We start from the raw sequence: 15,485 nt of genomic DNA on the forward strand, positions 1-15,485 counted from the left end.
ACCCTGCGTCCCACCCCGCCCGCGACTCTGCCCCGCCCCGCCAGCCCGCTCCCTCCTTCGAGACCCCGATTTGGGTTTGTAGTAGGATTTGCTTTCAATTCGTTGCTCACCTGTTGCATCAGAGATACTCATTTAAATTTCTCACTCGCTACCTTTTAAACACCTTGAAGATGAGACCTGGCCTTTCTCTGACTGGCAGAGTGCCTGGCATAACAGACAGTCCGTACATGTTTGGGTTAAATTACCCCCAAAATGACGTTTTTCTGTATGGTGTGGTTACTGTGTTCGGGCATCCTGCCAAACATTTCATAGAGATTAACCAGCGTAATACTCAACAGCCCAGCGAGGGCGATACTTCTAGAGATTCTTGTTTTATAAATGACTAACCTGGCCTTAAATATTACATTTCCCAACTTATAATTTCTTGAAAAATAGTGACTTGGGTACATGTGGGCGTCCACATATTCCTAGCTAACACTGACCAATGTGTCTAAGTGGGAAGGGTTTTCTGTTCTCCGGCTGGAAGACAGAAATGGTGTGTGTATGTGGACACGCGTGTGTGTTTCACATGTGAGTGCATGTCACGTGTGTAGCTTATGCAGCCCCCATCCTTGCTTTCTGTTTCTGCTTTTCCTTTAGCTTCAGAACTTGACCTGGTTCCTAATCCCCTCAGGTCCTTCTGGGCTATGGCACCCAGGAATAAGCACATCCTCTAAGATCCTCTCTTTTCCTTGATGGAACATATTCTTAAAAACTCTCCTGTTCTCTCTGTTTGATGATTCTTCCTGTCTCTGGAGACTTTTTGAAGGCTTTGCATCAGCATCAAAACCCTGCCTCCCTTCCTCCAAACTGATAAGGTTTTTAGCATCACATGTTCAACACGGCAGTGACCTCACAGCCCCCGCAGGGTGTTCTGGGAAAGCGAGGGGCCAGGCCTCCTGAGGGGCGGAAGGGCCAAGCCGTGGATGTGGAGGATGCCGGGCAGCAGCCGGGGAGCCCAAGCAGAGCCTGGCTGCAGGCTGGTCTGCCCCCAGTCCAGCCCTGAGAGTCAAGGTGCGGGTTGGACGTGGCTGTTTTCCAGAGCAGCTCAGGTCCTGGGCCAGCCTTCTCAACCAGCCCCAGGCCTCTGCGGGATTCGGTTCTGCCGGTAGCCTTACTTCCAACCCATTCCTCCTATTAACCCATGAAGCAGGGCCAGGTTGCCTCTGTCTCTTGGCATTGGACAAGCTCTTCCGTCAGTCGGGACGGAGCTAGTCTGGGTGGGCAGAAGGGGAGCTCCTCAGGCCACACACCCTGTGGGCCAGGGGCCTTCTCCCCACCTCGGGTTCTCTTGCTGTGGGAAGGTGACACGGACCCTTGACAACTATTTTGGCGAGCGCTCTGACATACATTCCTTCTCGTTGTCCAGGCTTATGGACAAGGTCAGGAACAACAGTGCTTAACTTCTCGTTCTCCTGAGGGGAACAGTTCTCTGCACCGCCTCCCTCTGCTGACACCCTCCGTGGCTCCACACACTCCCTTCCTGCTCCCTTGATTCTCCCAGGTATTGCCAAGCTCGGGGCGGGGCATGTTCCGCTGAAGGATCTTGTGCAGTGTAACTATGGACTTGCTTTCAGAAAGTCAGGACCATCTTTTCTAATTCCTAATATGCATTTCTTTGGCCGCAGTGCGTGGCATGCAGGATTTTAGGTCCCTGACCAGGGACTGAACCCATACCCCTGGGAGCGGAAGCCTGGCGCCCTAACCATTGGACCACCAGAGAAGTCCCAATAACATGCATTTTTGCTCTCCACTAAGACTCTATAACAGTGGGAAAGACTCCAATTCAATTATGGGCAGCTTGCCTTTAGTGTATCCAGGTAACTCGTTTTCCCCTACCCCACCCCCCACCTACCTCCCCATTTTCCAGCTTCTGGTTTGTCTTTCAGTCAGGGCCAATTATATTTACCTCCAATTTAGGACTCCATTTCTGTGAGGTTTACCTTAAATAGCCTAACTTCCTTGTATTTGTGTAATTCTGCTCTAAGAAATATTCATGGAGTTACTTTCAGTTAGAAGTTGTGTTTTTGTTTTAAAAATTAAGCTGTAACACTTTCCTTCCTTATTTGGGAGGCCCCAGTTTTGTTGTAAGAAATCTTGTTTAAAATCTGTTCCTGGAAGGTGTGTGATAGACACGTGCACGAATATCTTTCCAAACGTAAGATAAGCACGGACATCAGTACGTTCCACACCTGCCTCTGTTGATCCAGTTCTCAATCATATTTCCACCTTTATTTCGATTTTTCTGCAGGATTTGATTTCTGCTACCTGAGTTGCTTTATATGTCTCCCTATCCTCCAGATGCCTGTTCTCCGTAGCTGGGTTTCCTTAGCTTTATATCCCCCACTCACTTTGGATTTTGGTTTGGGGTTGGGGATCAGAACTTACTCTCTGGGTGGCACCGGCACTGAAGAACCTGCCTGCCAGTGCAGGAGACCTAAGAGATACGGGTTCAGTCCCTGGGTCGGAAAGATCCCCTGGAGGAGGGAATGGCAGCCCACGCCAGTATTCTTGCCTGGAGAAACCCATGGACGGAGGAGTCTGGCAGGCTACAGTCCATGGAGTCACAAACAGTCGGACACACTCAGCAACTTAGCACAGCACTTACACTCTGCTGGCAGGAGAGGTGTGGCGTGGACCCTCCTCCTGGGAGCTGGGGCCTTCCCACCTCAGCTGCTTGGAGCGGAACACTCTCTTCAGCACGCTCTCCTTCAGGAACCTGGAGATGATCCTCTCTCTCTGGACATTACTGAACACCTTGCCCTCGGGAAGCCAGCTGAGCTTGTCACACCCACCATGGAAGAGGGGGAGCGGGAGGAGCTCGGGAGACACGGCAGTCCTCTGTGGGAACAACGACAAAGAAAGGAATTGCCGGTTACCTGGAAGTCAAGAATGGGAGACCAGCCTACCCAAAAGACCAGCGCCCAGTCCTGCAGCAGCTGTGCTGTGGGAGCAATCGCGCTGATAACACCTGCCCCCCACCGGGGGGCTGCCAGCCCTTCAGGGCAACTCAGGGCATCACAGTGACCGGAGGAGCAGGGGCAGGCCAAGCGGAAGTCTTCCTGATCCTTTCTTGGGAGAAGATAATACTCGACCCCAGGTTCGGTTTTGAGAGGTAAATGTACCAGTCACCACAGAGCAGAATTGTAAGTAAGAGGGGTTCAGAACAAGGCTCACAGGGGAGGGGTTTGTGTCCTCAACATCAGCACCGCAGGCTGAGAGCGGTTTGGCCACAGTGAAGGTCACGCAGCTACTATACTGAAGGTCACAGCTGGGCTTGGCATCGCACCTGCCCCATGAAGACTGTTCACACCCCCCGCCCCCAACAGTGTTCTTGCCACCGCACCATCATCAGAACAAAGGGATGGAATCTGGCTCCTTGAAGAAGATGTACCTGTGGCAGAAAACATTTATTCCTCCAAGAGTTTATTTAAAAATAAAAGGTAATCATCGTGGCCTCCTGATTTCAGCCAAGGTCAGTAAATTTGCTGCAAAGATTCCAACAGTTGTTATTTAGAGCAAAGAGTAAGAATATATGGATCAACTCGAAGACTTCGACAGCCAGCTAATGGTTGCCGGGTCGGGGGCAGTGTGGTGGGGGGATGGATGGGGGAAGGGATAGTTAGGGAGTCTGAGATCGACATGCACACACCACTATATTTAAAATGGACGGACTTCACTCCGGGTCTGCTGGGAGCCAGCATGGGAGTCCCCACCCATGACAAGGTCATGTGGGAGAGTTCTGGTGGGCAAGGCGAGCCAGAACTCGAGGGGTGCCCCTCTGGGCCTGGCTGAGCGTCTACCCCAAAACCAGAGTCTGTCTGTTTTACTGCTTCATGACTTTCATCAACTCCTCTGACAGTCACGGGGGTGGGGTTATCCCCGACACCTTTTCTCTGAAGGAAATCAACTTAGAGCTCTAGCTAATTAGCCTCCTGGGCATAATAGGAGTGTTTCAATCCAAACCCCTCTCTAACTTGGGGTTAGATGGCTCTCTAACTTGCCTGACAGGTTTACCTGTAATCCTACAGCTACAAATATGATTGTTTACAGTCTCCCAACCCTGAGAGGCACAGGAAGCTTAAGATATTCAAATAGTATAGAGCCTCTCGGAGAGTCAGAAATTGTCAGAATAGAACTAGTAGAAGATTTCATTGTTGAGCCAATGCTTGCTGCCAAGTTTCCACATCCCCTGTATTGTATCCTTGGAAGTGTATTAATTAATATAGTTGGTGTGTAGAGAAAATAAGTAGTGGCCTTGGTGTTAACAACTTTAGACCCTTAAGGTAATAAATTCTTTCCTTTGTTGTAAACCACTGCACCTCTGCCCTATAGGAATGCAACTTTATCTAACACCTTCAGAGGATGGCACCAAACTTTAAAATAATTACTCTTAGAGAAAATAAGTCTTATGGTTGACAAACCTTTATCAGAGGCATAAAATGTTAACAGGCCTTCTGGCCAGAAGATGATGTAAATTACCTAAACCATTTGTATACGATAAGTTGGCAGAAAAGAAAGCCTGGTCTCAATAAGGATCAAAGAGTGCTGACTTTTCATGATTTCGCACCCCCTATTATCCTCTATGCGCAACTTAGGGTATATAAGCTCCCTTTGAAAATAAAGCTACTGGCCTTGCTCAACAGGCTTGGTCTCCCCGTGTCGTTCTTTCTCATCTCCTTTTCTTTCCTTTTGTCTCTACTCTTTCTTCAGGCCAAAGTAATTGGAGTGTGGGGGTACATTGATTTCCCAAGTAAACCAATTATAATTAGGCCTCTGATTCTCTCCACTGACGCTATCCCTTTAATCGTTTAATCGCCGATGCCGTCCTCCTGAGGGAATCCCTGGATCCTACCGGGGCTGGACCCCAGGAGGGGTCCAGGGGTTAAGAATCTACCTTGCTGTGCAGGGGATGTGGGCTCAACCCCTGGTCGGGGAACTAAGATCCTGTGTGCCACAGGGCACGAAGCTCATGCGCCAGCACTACTGAGCCTGCGGGCCGCAACAAAAGAGAGGCCTGTGTGCCGAAACCAAACCCAACACAGGCAGAAACAGACACTGCCTTAAAGATACAGTGGGAACCAATAAGGGCCTACCGCACGGCCCGCGGAGCTCTTAAAGATACAGTGGGAACCAATAAGGGCCTACTGCACAGCCCGCGGAGCTCTGCTGCATGTGATGCGGCAGCCTGGATGGGGCTGAGCTTTGGGGGAGAACAGATAACGTGTGTGTGTAGGGCTGAGTCCCTTTGCTATCCAGTTGAAACTATCACAATATTATTTGTTAATCAGCTATACCCAGATACTAAATAAAACGTTAAAAAGAATATATGGGTCAAATAAAGAACAGGCTTGTGGTTGCCAAGGGAGAGGGGAGTAAGGGAGGAATGAACTGGAGTTTGGGGTTAGCAGATGTGAGCTGTCATATATAGACGGGGAAACAAAGTCCTCCTGTAAAGTGGAGGGGACTATATTCAACATCCTGTGAAAAACCATAATGGAAAAGAACATGAAAAAGAATGTGTGTATATGTATAACTGAGTCACTGTACAGCAGAAATTAGCACATTATAAATCAACTATACTTCGATAAAAATATAAAAAGAACATATAGGTCAATTTATGTGAACTGGAAAAAATCAATTTTAATAGATCCCTTCCTTGGCCTTTGAATGGCTTAAAACATGGTTTGTTCTTCCCTATTTATGTGAAAGAGGATTTAGAGTAACCCAGTCACATCTGCTTGGAAGAGAGAAACTTCTGGCTTCCAGAATATTCTACCCTCCCCCTTCACCAATTCCTTTCTCTCTCCAAAAGCACCCATGAAATTATGAGACTCACACCCAATCCCAGGGATTCTGGTTACTTCTATACCTATTCAAAAAGTATTTGTATTTAAAGTGCATCTTTCTGTTTACTTTTTAAAGTTGTATTTTTTAAATTTGCAAGTTGAAAATTCAGAAGTGGAATTTTGTGTCTCCTGTGCTGGGGACCATGATACCATCATCATTTTCTTATAGTCCTGGCCAAGGGTTTTGAAGTTTGATAAAAAGCTGGCACTCAGGGACTCCCCCTAGCAGTCCAGTGGTTAAAACGCTGCACTTTCAATGCAGGAGGCACGGTTCTACACCTGTTCGGGGAACAAAGATCCCCCATGCTGCGCAGCGCCACCAAAAAATAGGGGAAAAAAAAAAACAAACAAAAACTCACAAACACTCCTAGCTTTCCCCACCTGAAGTTGAAGTGAAGTTACTGAGTTGTGTCCAACTCTTTTCGATCCCATGGACTGCAGCCTACCAGGCTCCTCCATCCGTGGAATGTTCCAGGCAAGAGTACTGGAGTGGGCTGCCATTTCCTTCTCCAGGGGATCTTCCTGACCTGGGGATCAAACCCAGGTCTCCCGCATTGTGGGCAGATGCTTTACCCTCAAAGCCACATGGGAAGCCCAGTTTTTACCATGGCTTTCCCTGTTTCTGACCATTTGGCAGTGTCATTGTCCAGCCAGTTCATGGAATAGACCAACTATGGTGAGCCTGGCTCAGTTGGAGCCTGGCCAGGACTACCTATAATAGATTTCATTATCTGCATTTTTGCCCAATTTCTGGGAGTAGTTCTTGGCAACTTCTGTCTTTCTTGGGGGCTGTGCTGTCAGGCGTGGTGGTTTAAGATTATTTAGTATGTCTGCTTTTGTTATTTTATTTCTTTCTTTATTTTTATTGAAGTGTAGGTAATTTGCAATGTTGTATTAGTTTTAAAGGGCTTCCCCAGATGGCACTGTGGCAAAGAACCTGCAGAAGACGTAAGAGATTTGGGTTCCATCCCTGGATCGGGAAGGTCCCCTGGAGGAGGGCAAGGCAACCCACTCCAGTATTCTTGCCTGGAGGATCCCATGGGCAGGGGAGCATACGTGTATATCAATGTGATTCAGTTATACACACATCACACATACACACGCACACATATGCATTCTTTTCTGAGATTCTTTTCCGTTCTGTTGAGAGGTCATTGCAAGCCACCGAGTGCAGTCCTCTGTGCTGCACAGTAGGCCCTTGCTGTTTGCCTGCTTGATCCTCCGTCTGCTTTTGGTCCACGATGGAGAATGGCTTCTCTAGGAAGGCCGGAGCTGAGCATCTTTTGTTTGCTTCCTTTTGTCTCCTCGTGTTAGTCTGGGTAAGAAAATAAGCAGCAGCTGAGCTTCTTACCTGGGTTAATCTGGACATGTCCTCAGCCGTGGACAATGACGCTCTTTCCCCGGTTCTGCTTGGAGACCTCGCTGCTGTAGCCACACTCCCCGGGGCCAGGTTGGTCTGCAGATCCTTAATTAGATTCACACAAGGTGCTCGCCTTCCACTGGGGGCCGGATGGGAACATACCACTGATGTGCGCACACCAGGTCCCCCTCCTGTAGGAAAGCACCCTGCCTTCCTTAGGTATCGTCCATGTCTGGACAGGAAACAGGTTTCTGCCTAAAATGCCCGTCAGACCCTGGGTATTCGTGAAAGGCGAACTTCCTCTGGTTGGGAGGCGCGAGGCGCTCAGGGTTCCAGGCTGAGCTCTGGGCTATTGTGACCCTCAGAACGCTCAGCAGCAGAGGGCAGAAAGGAGGGCCCATGGTGCCTTCCTGGAGATGACGCTGCCAGGGCCTCCCTGCCTCCGCTCTCCTTCCACTCTTCTCCGTAACTCGGAGGGTCATCATGGGGACAGCCAGCAACAGCCAAGTGGAGCTGAGACTCCCGCTCCTCGAGAAGCCTAAGACCCCGAAAAACTACAGCCACCCCGAGGTTCTCCATCGCACCTTTGAGACTCTGTCCAACCTTCACAAGCTGCTTCCCAATCATCTGATGGAGCTGCTCCACTCCTGCAAGAGTGAGGAGGACAAGAAAAAATGTATGTGGGCAGAGGGTGGGCGCCAGCTCTTTAGGAAGCCTGCCCTTTACCGTGGTACCCACGCCCCTTCTGCAGTCATGCGTGTGTGTGTGCTAAGTCGCTTCAGTCACGTCCGACTCTTTGTGACCCCATGGACTGTAGCCTGCCAGGCTCCCCTGTCCGTGGGATACTCCAGCAAGAATGCTGGAGTGGGTTGCCATGCCCTCCTGCAGGGGATCCTCCCGACCCAGGGATGGAACCATCTACTGCATTGCAGGCGGGTTCTCTACCACTAAAGCCACCCGGGAAGCCCCTCTGCAGTCACGAGTGCTAAGCTAGTCCTGCAGAGCAGGTGTGGTTCACGCCTGAGGCCTCGACCGCGTCCGTGCTTCGTGCTCAGAGCTCACACGCGGTTCACCTACACACTGGCCTTTCCAGCGCCGCCTCCTGCTCCTCTTAAGTTAGACTTTTATGAATCTGTGGAAAGACGGGAAGGGGCCTAAGTGACAAATACCAGTGAATGTACAAGTTCAGTCCTAGATCTGGTTTTAAGCTTAGTGGGATATCTTCCCAGTTAAAGGCCAGGCTTTGAAGTTCATTCCTCGGCTCTGTTTCCTACCCCTCCTCCTTTCCTTTTCCAGGCTTGCACCGCCCTGGAGGAACACTGTCTTCCCCCAGGCCTTACAGGCTCTGCAAGGTGGAGTGGCTGCCCCTCCTGGATCTGCCAGGGAGGGTGATAACTGGACTGATTTGCAGAGTTGGGTGGAGTCTGCCTCCCATGTTGTTTAGCTCAGGTGAAGGGCAGAGGTAGAGGGCAGCCACTGGCCCCCAGGGGCTTAAGGAGTGAAGTGGCAGCTGCCGCACTGATGAAGACACAAGTTCTGGGTAGGAAGGTGGGTATCGGGGTGCTGATTTTAGAACACAATGGCTGATTTGGCGAGTTGTCTTCTGGTGGTGGTGGCTTAGTTGCTAAGTCGTATCCGACTCTTGCGACCCCATGGACAGAAGCCTGCCAGGCTCCTCTGTCTGTGGGATTCTCCAGGCAACAGTATTGGAGTGGGTTGCCATTTCCTTCTCCAGGGGATCTTTCCAACCCAGGAATCAAATCTGGGTCTCCTGCATTTTGTCTTCTGAACGTACAGTATTGTGAATCAATCCCAAGATCCAAGTTATATTAAAGATTACGTAACAATCAAGAAAAGTGTAAGCGCCTCAGAATAGACAGACATTATACACTGGCAGTTCACAAGATGAAATGCAAACCGCCAATAGACATGAGAGGTGTTCACACACTCTGGTAATCAAGGAAGTAACAGAAAACCAACGAGAGGTTTTCCCTGTGGTCCAGTGGCTAAGACTCCAAGCTCCCAGTGTGGGGGGCCTGGGTTCAGCCCTTGGTCGGGGAACTCGATCCCACATGCCACAGCTAAGAGTCTGCAGGCTGCAGTTAAAGATCCTGCTTCAGCGACAGAGATGCAAGCTCTTCCCTGCTGCAACTGAGACTCAGTGCAGCCAAAGAAAAGAAAGAAATATATTTAAAAAGATAAATCGAGGAGATATTTTTAAGCCATCAGAGAGGTCAAATTTTGTAAGATCAATAATGATAAACACATGGGGAAATTAATAGCCTCACAACTAACTGATGGTATGTTCATTGCTTCAGGCTTTTTTGAAGGTAACCTGAAAGTCTTTGTCAAAGTTTAAAATGTATGTTGCTGGCTTACTGAATGAGTTGAACTCAGTAAAGAGTAAGCAGAGTGTCCTGGGACTGCCAGGATGTAGACCCACAGACTGGGGGGTTAAAGCAACAAATGTATGGTCTCGCGGCCTGGAGGCTACAAGTCCAGAGCCAGAGTGTCAGCAGGCTCTGAAGCGGCTGGGAGAGGATTCTTTCTTGCCTCTTCCTGGTTTCTTGAGTTCGCTGGGAATCCTTGGTGTTCCTTGATTTGCAGATACATCACTCGACTCTGCCTCCGTTGCCACAGGTGCGTCTGCACACGTGACATCCATCTTCTCCGTGGGCGGCCACTATCTGCGTGTAGGAAGGCGTCTGTCCTCCCACAAGGAGCCCATATTGGATTAAGAACCTGCTCTGCTCCAGAACAGGGCTTCCCAGGTGGTCCTAGCAGTAAAGAACCCGCCTTCCAATGCAGGGGATGCAAGAGACTCGGGTTCAACCCCCAGGGTAGGAAATGGCAACCCACTCCAGGAGTCTCGCCTGGAGAATCCCCACGGACAGAGGAGCCTGGTGGCATACAGTCCATGGGGTCGAACAGAGCCGTACACGACTGAGTGACTTAGCGCACACCCTGCTCCAGTATGACCTCATCTTAACTACATCTGCAGGGTATTTCCAAGTGAGGCCACATCCGGGGACACTGGGGCTTAGGAGACGCTACAGTCCCCAGAACTACAGCACCTCTGCCTAAAGAAATCCTCACGTGCCTAACAGAATGCTTAGCTTTTTCTTATATAGTTAAGTTTGTTGTTCATAGTTGGATATCTGGCGCCACTGGATGCTTTTCAGACCGTGTGGGCTTAGGACAGGACTGAGACAACAGAAAAATGCGCATGCTAAAATCCTGTTAGACACGCGTGTCCTTCAACTCAGCGTCCTAGAGAAATACTGGCCCGCCCTGCACACAGATGCAGGAGCAAAGGTGTGTGCTGAAACACTTTTATAAAGGTGAAAAGTTCTAAAAAACCTATTATCATTCAACCACAGAATGGTTAAACAGACACCTTCATACTGCGAAATACTGTTAAAAAAAAGTCGATATTAAAACATCTACAAAACACACTGCAGAGTTTTAATAACAGCGATTCCATTTTTGCCAAAAGAAGAGTGTAAATTCAGAGATGGGAATATGTACATGAATGTTTAGAAAAGGGTTCTAGATGGAGACACAGCAAATTCGGGACGGTGGCAGGATAGCGACGACGGGAAGGAAGAGGTTCCTTTGACTGTTGTTGACTTTGAACCTCTCCAGCAAAGATGGGTTTATTCGGTATCCACGGAGAAGTGCAAATCAGCAAACCACAAGGAAGTCAGCACAGGGCAAGGACAGGAGAACGCTTTCACGGAAGGTAAAGGAATCCGGAGGGCAACCAACGGAGTGAACAAACCGGCTGAGTCCCGCGGGAGAGGAGGGAAGGGCGGGTCTTTCTTCTTCCGGTTTGGGCTCCGCTGTGGACACAGGGCTGAGAGCGCCCCCTGCTGGTCTCCTGGCTCTGAGGTTTCTGTTGATTAATTTTCTGCGCTGTGTACACTGCTTCCCTGGAGAAGGCGATGGCAGCCCACTCCAGCACTCTTGCCTGGATACTCTGAATGTGGCTTCTGGTGGCCTTGGCTCTCTCTGCCATTGCTGACTTGGCAAAGCCCACCCCTCTGGGTAGGAGTCACTTATGGGCTTCCCTGATGGCTCAGCGGGCAAAGAATCCACCTGCGACTTGGGAGACCTGGGTTCCATCCCTGAGTTAGGAAGATCCCCTTGGAGAAGGAAAAGGCTACCCACTCCAGTATTCTGGCCTGGAGAATCCCATGGACAGAGGAGCCTGCCGGGCTACAGTCCATGGGGTTGCAAAGAGTCGGACATGACTGAGCGACTTTCACTCACTATACTTAAGTTGTTTAATTTTATTTTAATGAACGTCTTTCCATGCATCTTTAATTTTTGTAATTAAAATTCAGTTTTAAAATTGAAAATGCAGTGAGCGTTTATGTGAGGTTCCCGTTTTGATTTCTCAGTGATATTCCAGTTACATGTTGATTTATGGACTTTGTTCTCCTAGCCTTCCAGTGTAGACACAAATAGGTATGGACACCTTTAGCAGTTGGTAGCGTTCCTGCCATGCAGGCTGCGGTCCGCTGAATTATCCATATATTTGAAATCCTGACAACCAAGCAAACCCTACACTCATGCTGTGGGGCGGGGGGAGCCTGAGGGAGGCTGGGCGGCCCAGCTGTGTGGTCATGGGGCTAAGGACCTGCTGCGAGAACCCTGGCCTTCACCCGGGAGCTCCGTACTCAGGCCTGCTCTTGAGTCACTTGGTGTGATTGTCTGGCCTCTAAGGATGAAGCTGATCACTGTCATCATACCATTTAGTTCACTTAGTCTGCATGAGGCAGTGTTCCTGGGGGTCTCTACCAATTACCCTGCCTAGGAAGGACCTTCAGGGATACAGCCTGTGGAATAACGGGGGCTGGATGAGCTCTGATCTAATTCCGAGTTCGATGCAGGGCCGCCCTGAATCTCCTGAGGCTCAGCTCCTCTTGCTGCAGCAGCTGTGTGACAGCTTCTTCTCCATGCACCTGACTGGGTTGCAGAGATGCTCGGAGCACGGCCTGCAAACTGGCTTTTGCTTCTCAAAGTGTTACCAGTTGGCAAAGAGATAAAAAAGCCTGCCCTGCAAGATAACTCAGCTATGTCAGTAAACAACGTGCATTTTAACTGACTTCCCTTCTCCCTCCCTCTTTTTTTTTGGTGGGGGGGTAGAGATGGTTTTGATGAAGGAAGGAAGCGGTGTCCTGGAACACTTTCTGACACAAGTTCTGTCTCACTGCCGACGGGCGACTTATGGGCCATCCGTGTGAAGCAGCAAGTGTGATGTCAGGGCAGTGTGTGGTTACTATCACTGAAGCACTTGACCTTTGAGAATCACAGACAGATCACACCATCGACCCTCAGTGCCTGCCCTGTGCATTCCTTCATTCTCTGCTTGCTGGGCGTCTCTCAGATGTCCAGGACCAGGCTAAGGTCTAAATGCTGCTCACAGGTATTTTTGGAATGAAGAAATGGCAGTGCTAAAGAAAGAAAGAAAGTCGCTCAGTCGTGTCCGACTCTTTGCGACCCCATGGAGTGCAGCCTACCAGGCTCTTCCATACATGGGATTTTCCAGGCAAGAATACTGGAGTGGGTTGCCATTTCTATCTCCAGGGGATCTTCCCGACCCAGGGATTAATGGCACAAATAGCCATTCTCAAACCAATGCCATGTGACTCTTCCCAAGCAGAGATGGGAAGAAACACCGAGTTACTCTAATGCTCGCTGCACCAGGGCTTCCCTGGGGGCTCACATGGTGAAGAGTCTGCCGGTTGGAGAAGGAAATGGCAACCCACTCCAGTACTCTTGCCTGAAGAAGCCCTTGGACAGAGGAGCCTGGTAGGCTACAGTCCATGGGGTCACAGAGTCAGACACGACTGAGTGACTGACACACAAAATGGAGGAGATTCTTGCTGGCACAAGGGTACACTTATCTGTTCTCCCATCTCCTGCAGGAAGCAGGATGGGGCAGACAGCACCTGGCAGGCAGGACGGGTCTCCACCCTGCCCCCCACCCCTTCTGGAAGATTGGGGCAGTTGGCAACAGTTGGCCTCGGGCAAATAAAAGACAAAGTTGTTTACTGGCTAAAAAAAAAAAAATCTGCCTGTAGGGCAGGAAACCTGGGTTCAATCCCTGGACTGAGGAGATCCCCTGGAGAAGGGAATGGCAACCCATTCCAGTATTTCTGTCTGGAGAATTCCACAGATGGAGGAGCCTGGCGGGCTACAATCCAGGGGGGTTGCAGAGTTGGAGACAGCTGAGCGACTAACACTAATTTATTCTATTACTAGGTGAGAATTCTGAATTCTCTGGCTTAGAAAGGATCTTAGAAAGACATCAGTTTCCAAGAGAGATTAATCTGACCCCCAAACCAAGCAGTATGCCCCTGTGGAGAAGAAGACAAAACAACAACGCCAATCAAGGGTGGAAGACATGCCGCTTGTGGGGTAAAAACACGAAGGATCCTCCGACGTCAACCATCGTCGTCAGGTGGGGGCCAGCTTTGTCCCGGGCAGGCCTGTTTAGAGATGTTACAGGATGACCACGAACCCGATGCCTTAGTGAAAAAGTGACTTGAAGTTGTCTCTGGCATATGTGGTTGAGTGTGAAAACAAGCTCTGCTCTGCATAAAACACAGGAGCCGCCTTTTCACCCCCTGCCGCACCCAGGGTCTGTAGGCATGCTCAGAGGCGGAGCAGGCGTGTGGGATCCCCGTGGGCCGCCGCATTCCAGGTCGGGGAGCAGAGACCTAGCAGGGCTGGAGTGGGATCCTAGGGACCCAGCCACTGAGCTGCAGGGCTTTTATGCTGCACAAGTCAGGAAGCACCAGCCCGCCCCAACACGGCCAGGGACCCAGGGCACAACCCGAGTGGCAGAGGCTTGCCTTTATTCCTAGTTCACCAGTTTCCTTCTTTCTCACGTAAGCATGTACAAGCTATACATGTTTCCACTCAGCACCAGCTTTACTATACCCCATAAGTTGTGTTTTTATTAGATTACAAGGACAGTGAAGGCAGCTTTCAGATGTGTTTTTTATAGAGACCCTCTTAAATGAGAATGAAAATGAGACAATACATGAGGAAATAACCACTGATTCGGAATATCACGTTCCTGGGAAATGGTCTAATTCTCCGTGTCTTTTTGGCAGATGATAGGGGTGGAATGAAGCTAAGATTCTAATTGACCCTCTGATAGTCCTGCTCCTTTCTGCTCACTCCCCGATGCCAGGTGGCTGAAAAAGAACATGCAACCCACCGAAGACCTTGCCTCGGTCACACAGAGGTTGTCGGTGTTCGGGCCGATCGAGTCGGTGACGCTGTGCGGACGGCAGAGCGCCGTGGTGGTTTTCAAACACGTGGTCTCGGCCTGCAACTCGGTGAGCGCATTCCAGAGCAGGGCGCCGGGCAGCATGTTCCAGTGTGCCTGGCAGCAGCGGTTCATGTCTCGAGAGCTGAGGCTGCCCCCGACCAAGAGCCCACAGAAGTTCCCCAAGCGCGTTTGACATCATTTGTTTCCCATCAAGGCTCCAGCACAATACAATCACAGCAAGTGGTATTTAAGCACTGAAAGAAGGCACAGCGAGCTTTATTCGGTTCGGGGGCTGACACACGGGAGCAGCGGTACAGCGCTTCCCTGGAGGCGCCCGGCTGCCGCGCAGGCCATCAGAGCTTCACCTTTCTGGACAGGAAGCTTGCGATGGCATTCATGCATTCGTCTGACTGCCACCTCTCCCTTAGGACACTGCTTTCTTCCGCGTTGACCGCGTGCAACTTTTCTTTCTCCCTGTTTCTGATGATCTGCTTGGAAATTCTCATGGCCTGAAAAATCAAAAACCAACAGTTAGCCGAAGAGGTATTCTAAGAGGGGTTGGAATCATTCTAGAATTCTGATGACTGTGTGGCTCAGTAGTTCCTTTGATCCTGTGATACCTTGTAAGGAAGACAGGGCTTCTTGAATGTTCAAGTGTGCACACGTCACCTTGGCAGGGGTGGGGCGGGCCCTGTGACCACACACTTCTGGCTCCAGGACTGCGTTCTGAGCAGCGAGGACGAGAGTCGCTCAGCGGCGGGCACGTGTGGACGCACAAGCGTCCCTGGGAAGCTCACCGATCTGCCTGCTCACCTGGGCTCAAGGCCAGAAGTCCCAGCAGAGGCGGCCGAACAGCCTCCTCAAAGTCATGCCCAGGAAGAACTGCCCCTCTGCCGCCACAGCCCAGAAGTGGAACGGCCATTTGGAAAGTTTCGTAAAAAGTCAGTAT

At 50.2% G+C, this 15,485-nt stretch overlaps 2 protein-coding genes across 8 annotated transcripts in view; both read right to left on the reverse strand.

Moving 5' to 3' along the window:
• The window catches only part of FAM217A (family with sequence similarity 217, member A), a 24,061-nt gene extending 9,393 nt beyond the window's left edge, over positions 1-14,668 (reverse strand). Inside the window, exons 1-6 of the mRNA XM_010832761.1 lie at positions 14,483-14,668; positions 11,030-11,090; positions 7,833-7,895; positions 2,949-3,010; positions 2,708-2,880; positions 897-938 (exon numbers count right to left, since the gene is read on the reverse strand). Of these exons, the coding sequence (XP_010831063.1) occupies positions 897-938; positions 2,708-2,880; positions 2,949-3,010; positions 7,833-7,895; positions 11,030-11,090; positions 14,483-14,668 (587 nt within the window). The remainder of the gene's footprint in view (positions 1-896; positions 939-2,707; positions 2,881-2,948; positions 3,011-7,832; positions 7,896-11,029; positions 11,091-14,482) is intronic.
• Positions 14,241-15,485, reverse strand: part of ECI2 (enoyl-CoA delta isomerase 2) — a 16,867-nt gene continuing 15,622 nt past the window's right edge. For 5 of the 7 annotated variants that reach the window (XM_010832750.1, XM_010832749.1, XM_010832748.1 and 2 more), the window contains one exon: positions 14,781-15,045. In XM_010832750.1, coding sequence (XP_010831052.1) covers positions 14,813-15,045 — 233 coding nt within the window. In that variant the 3' untranslated portion in view covers positions 14,781-14,812. Of the gene's footprint in view, positions 15,046-15,485 lie in introns of all 7 variants that reach the window. The other 2 variants (XM_010832754.1, XM_010832753.1) reach the window with 2 other exon arrangements.

Source organism: Bison bison, unplaced genomic scaffold (assembly GCF_000754665.1).
Source record: "Bison bison bison isolate TAMUID 2011002044 unplaced genomic scaffold, Bison_UMD1.0 scf7180017862188, whole genome shotgun sequence".
Taxonomy (NCBI): domain Eukaryota; kingdom Metazoa; phylum Chordata; class Mammalia; order Artiodactyla; family Bovidae; genus Bison; species Bison bison.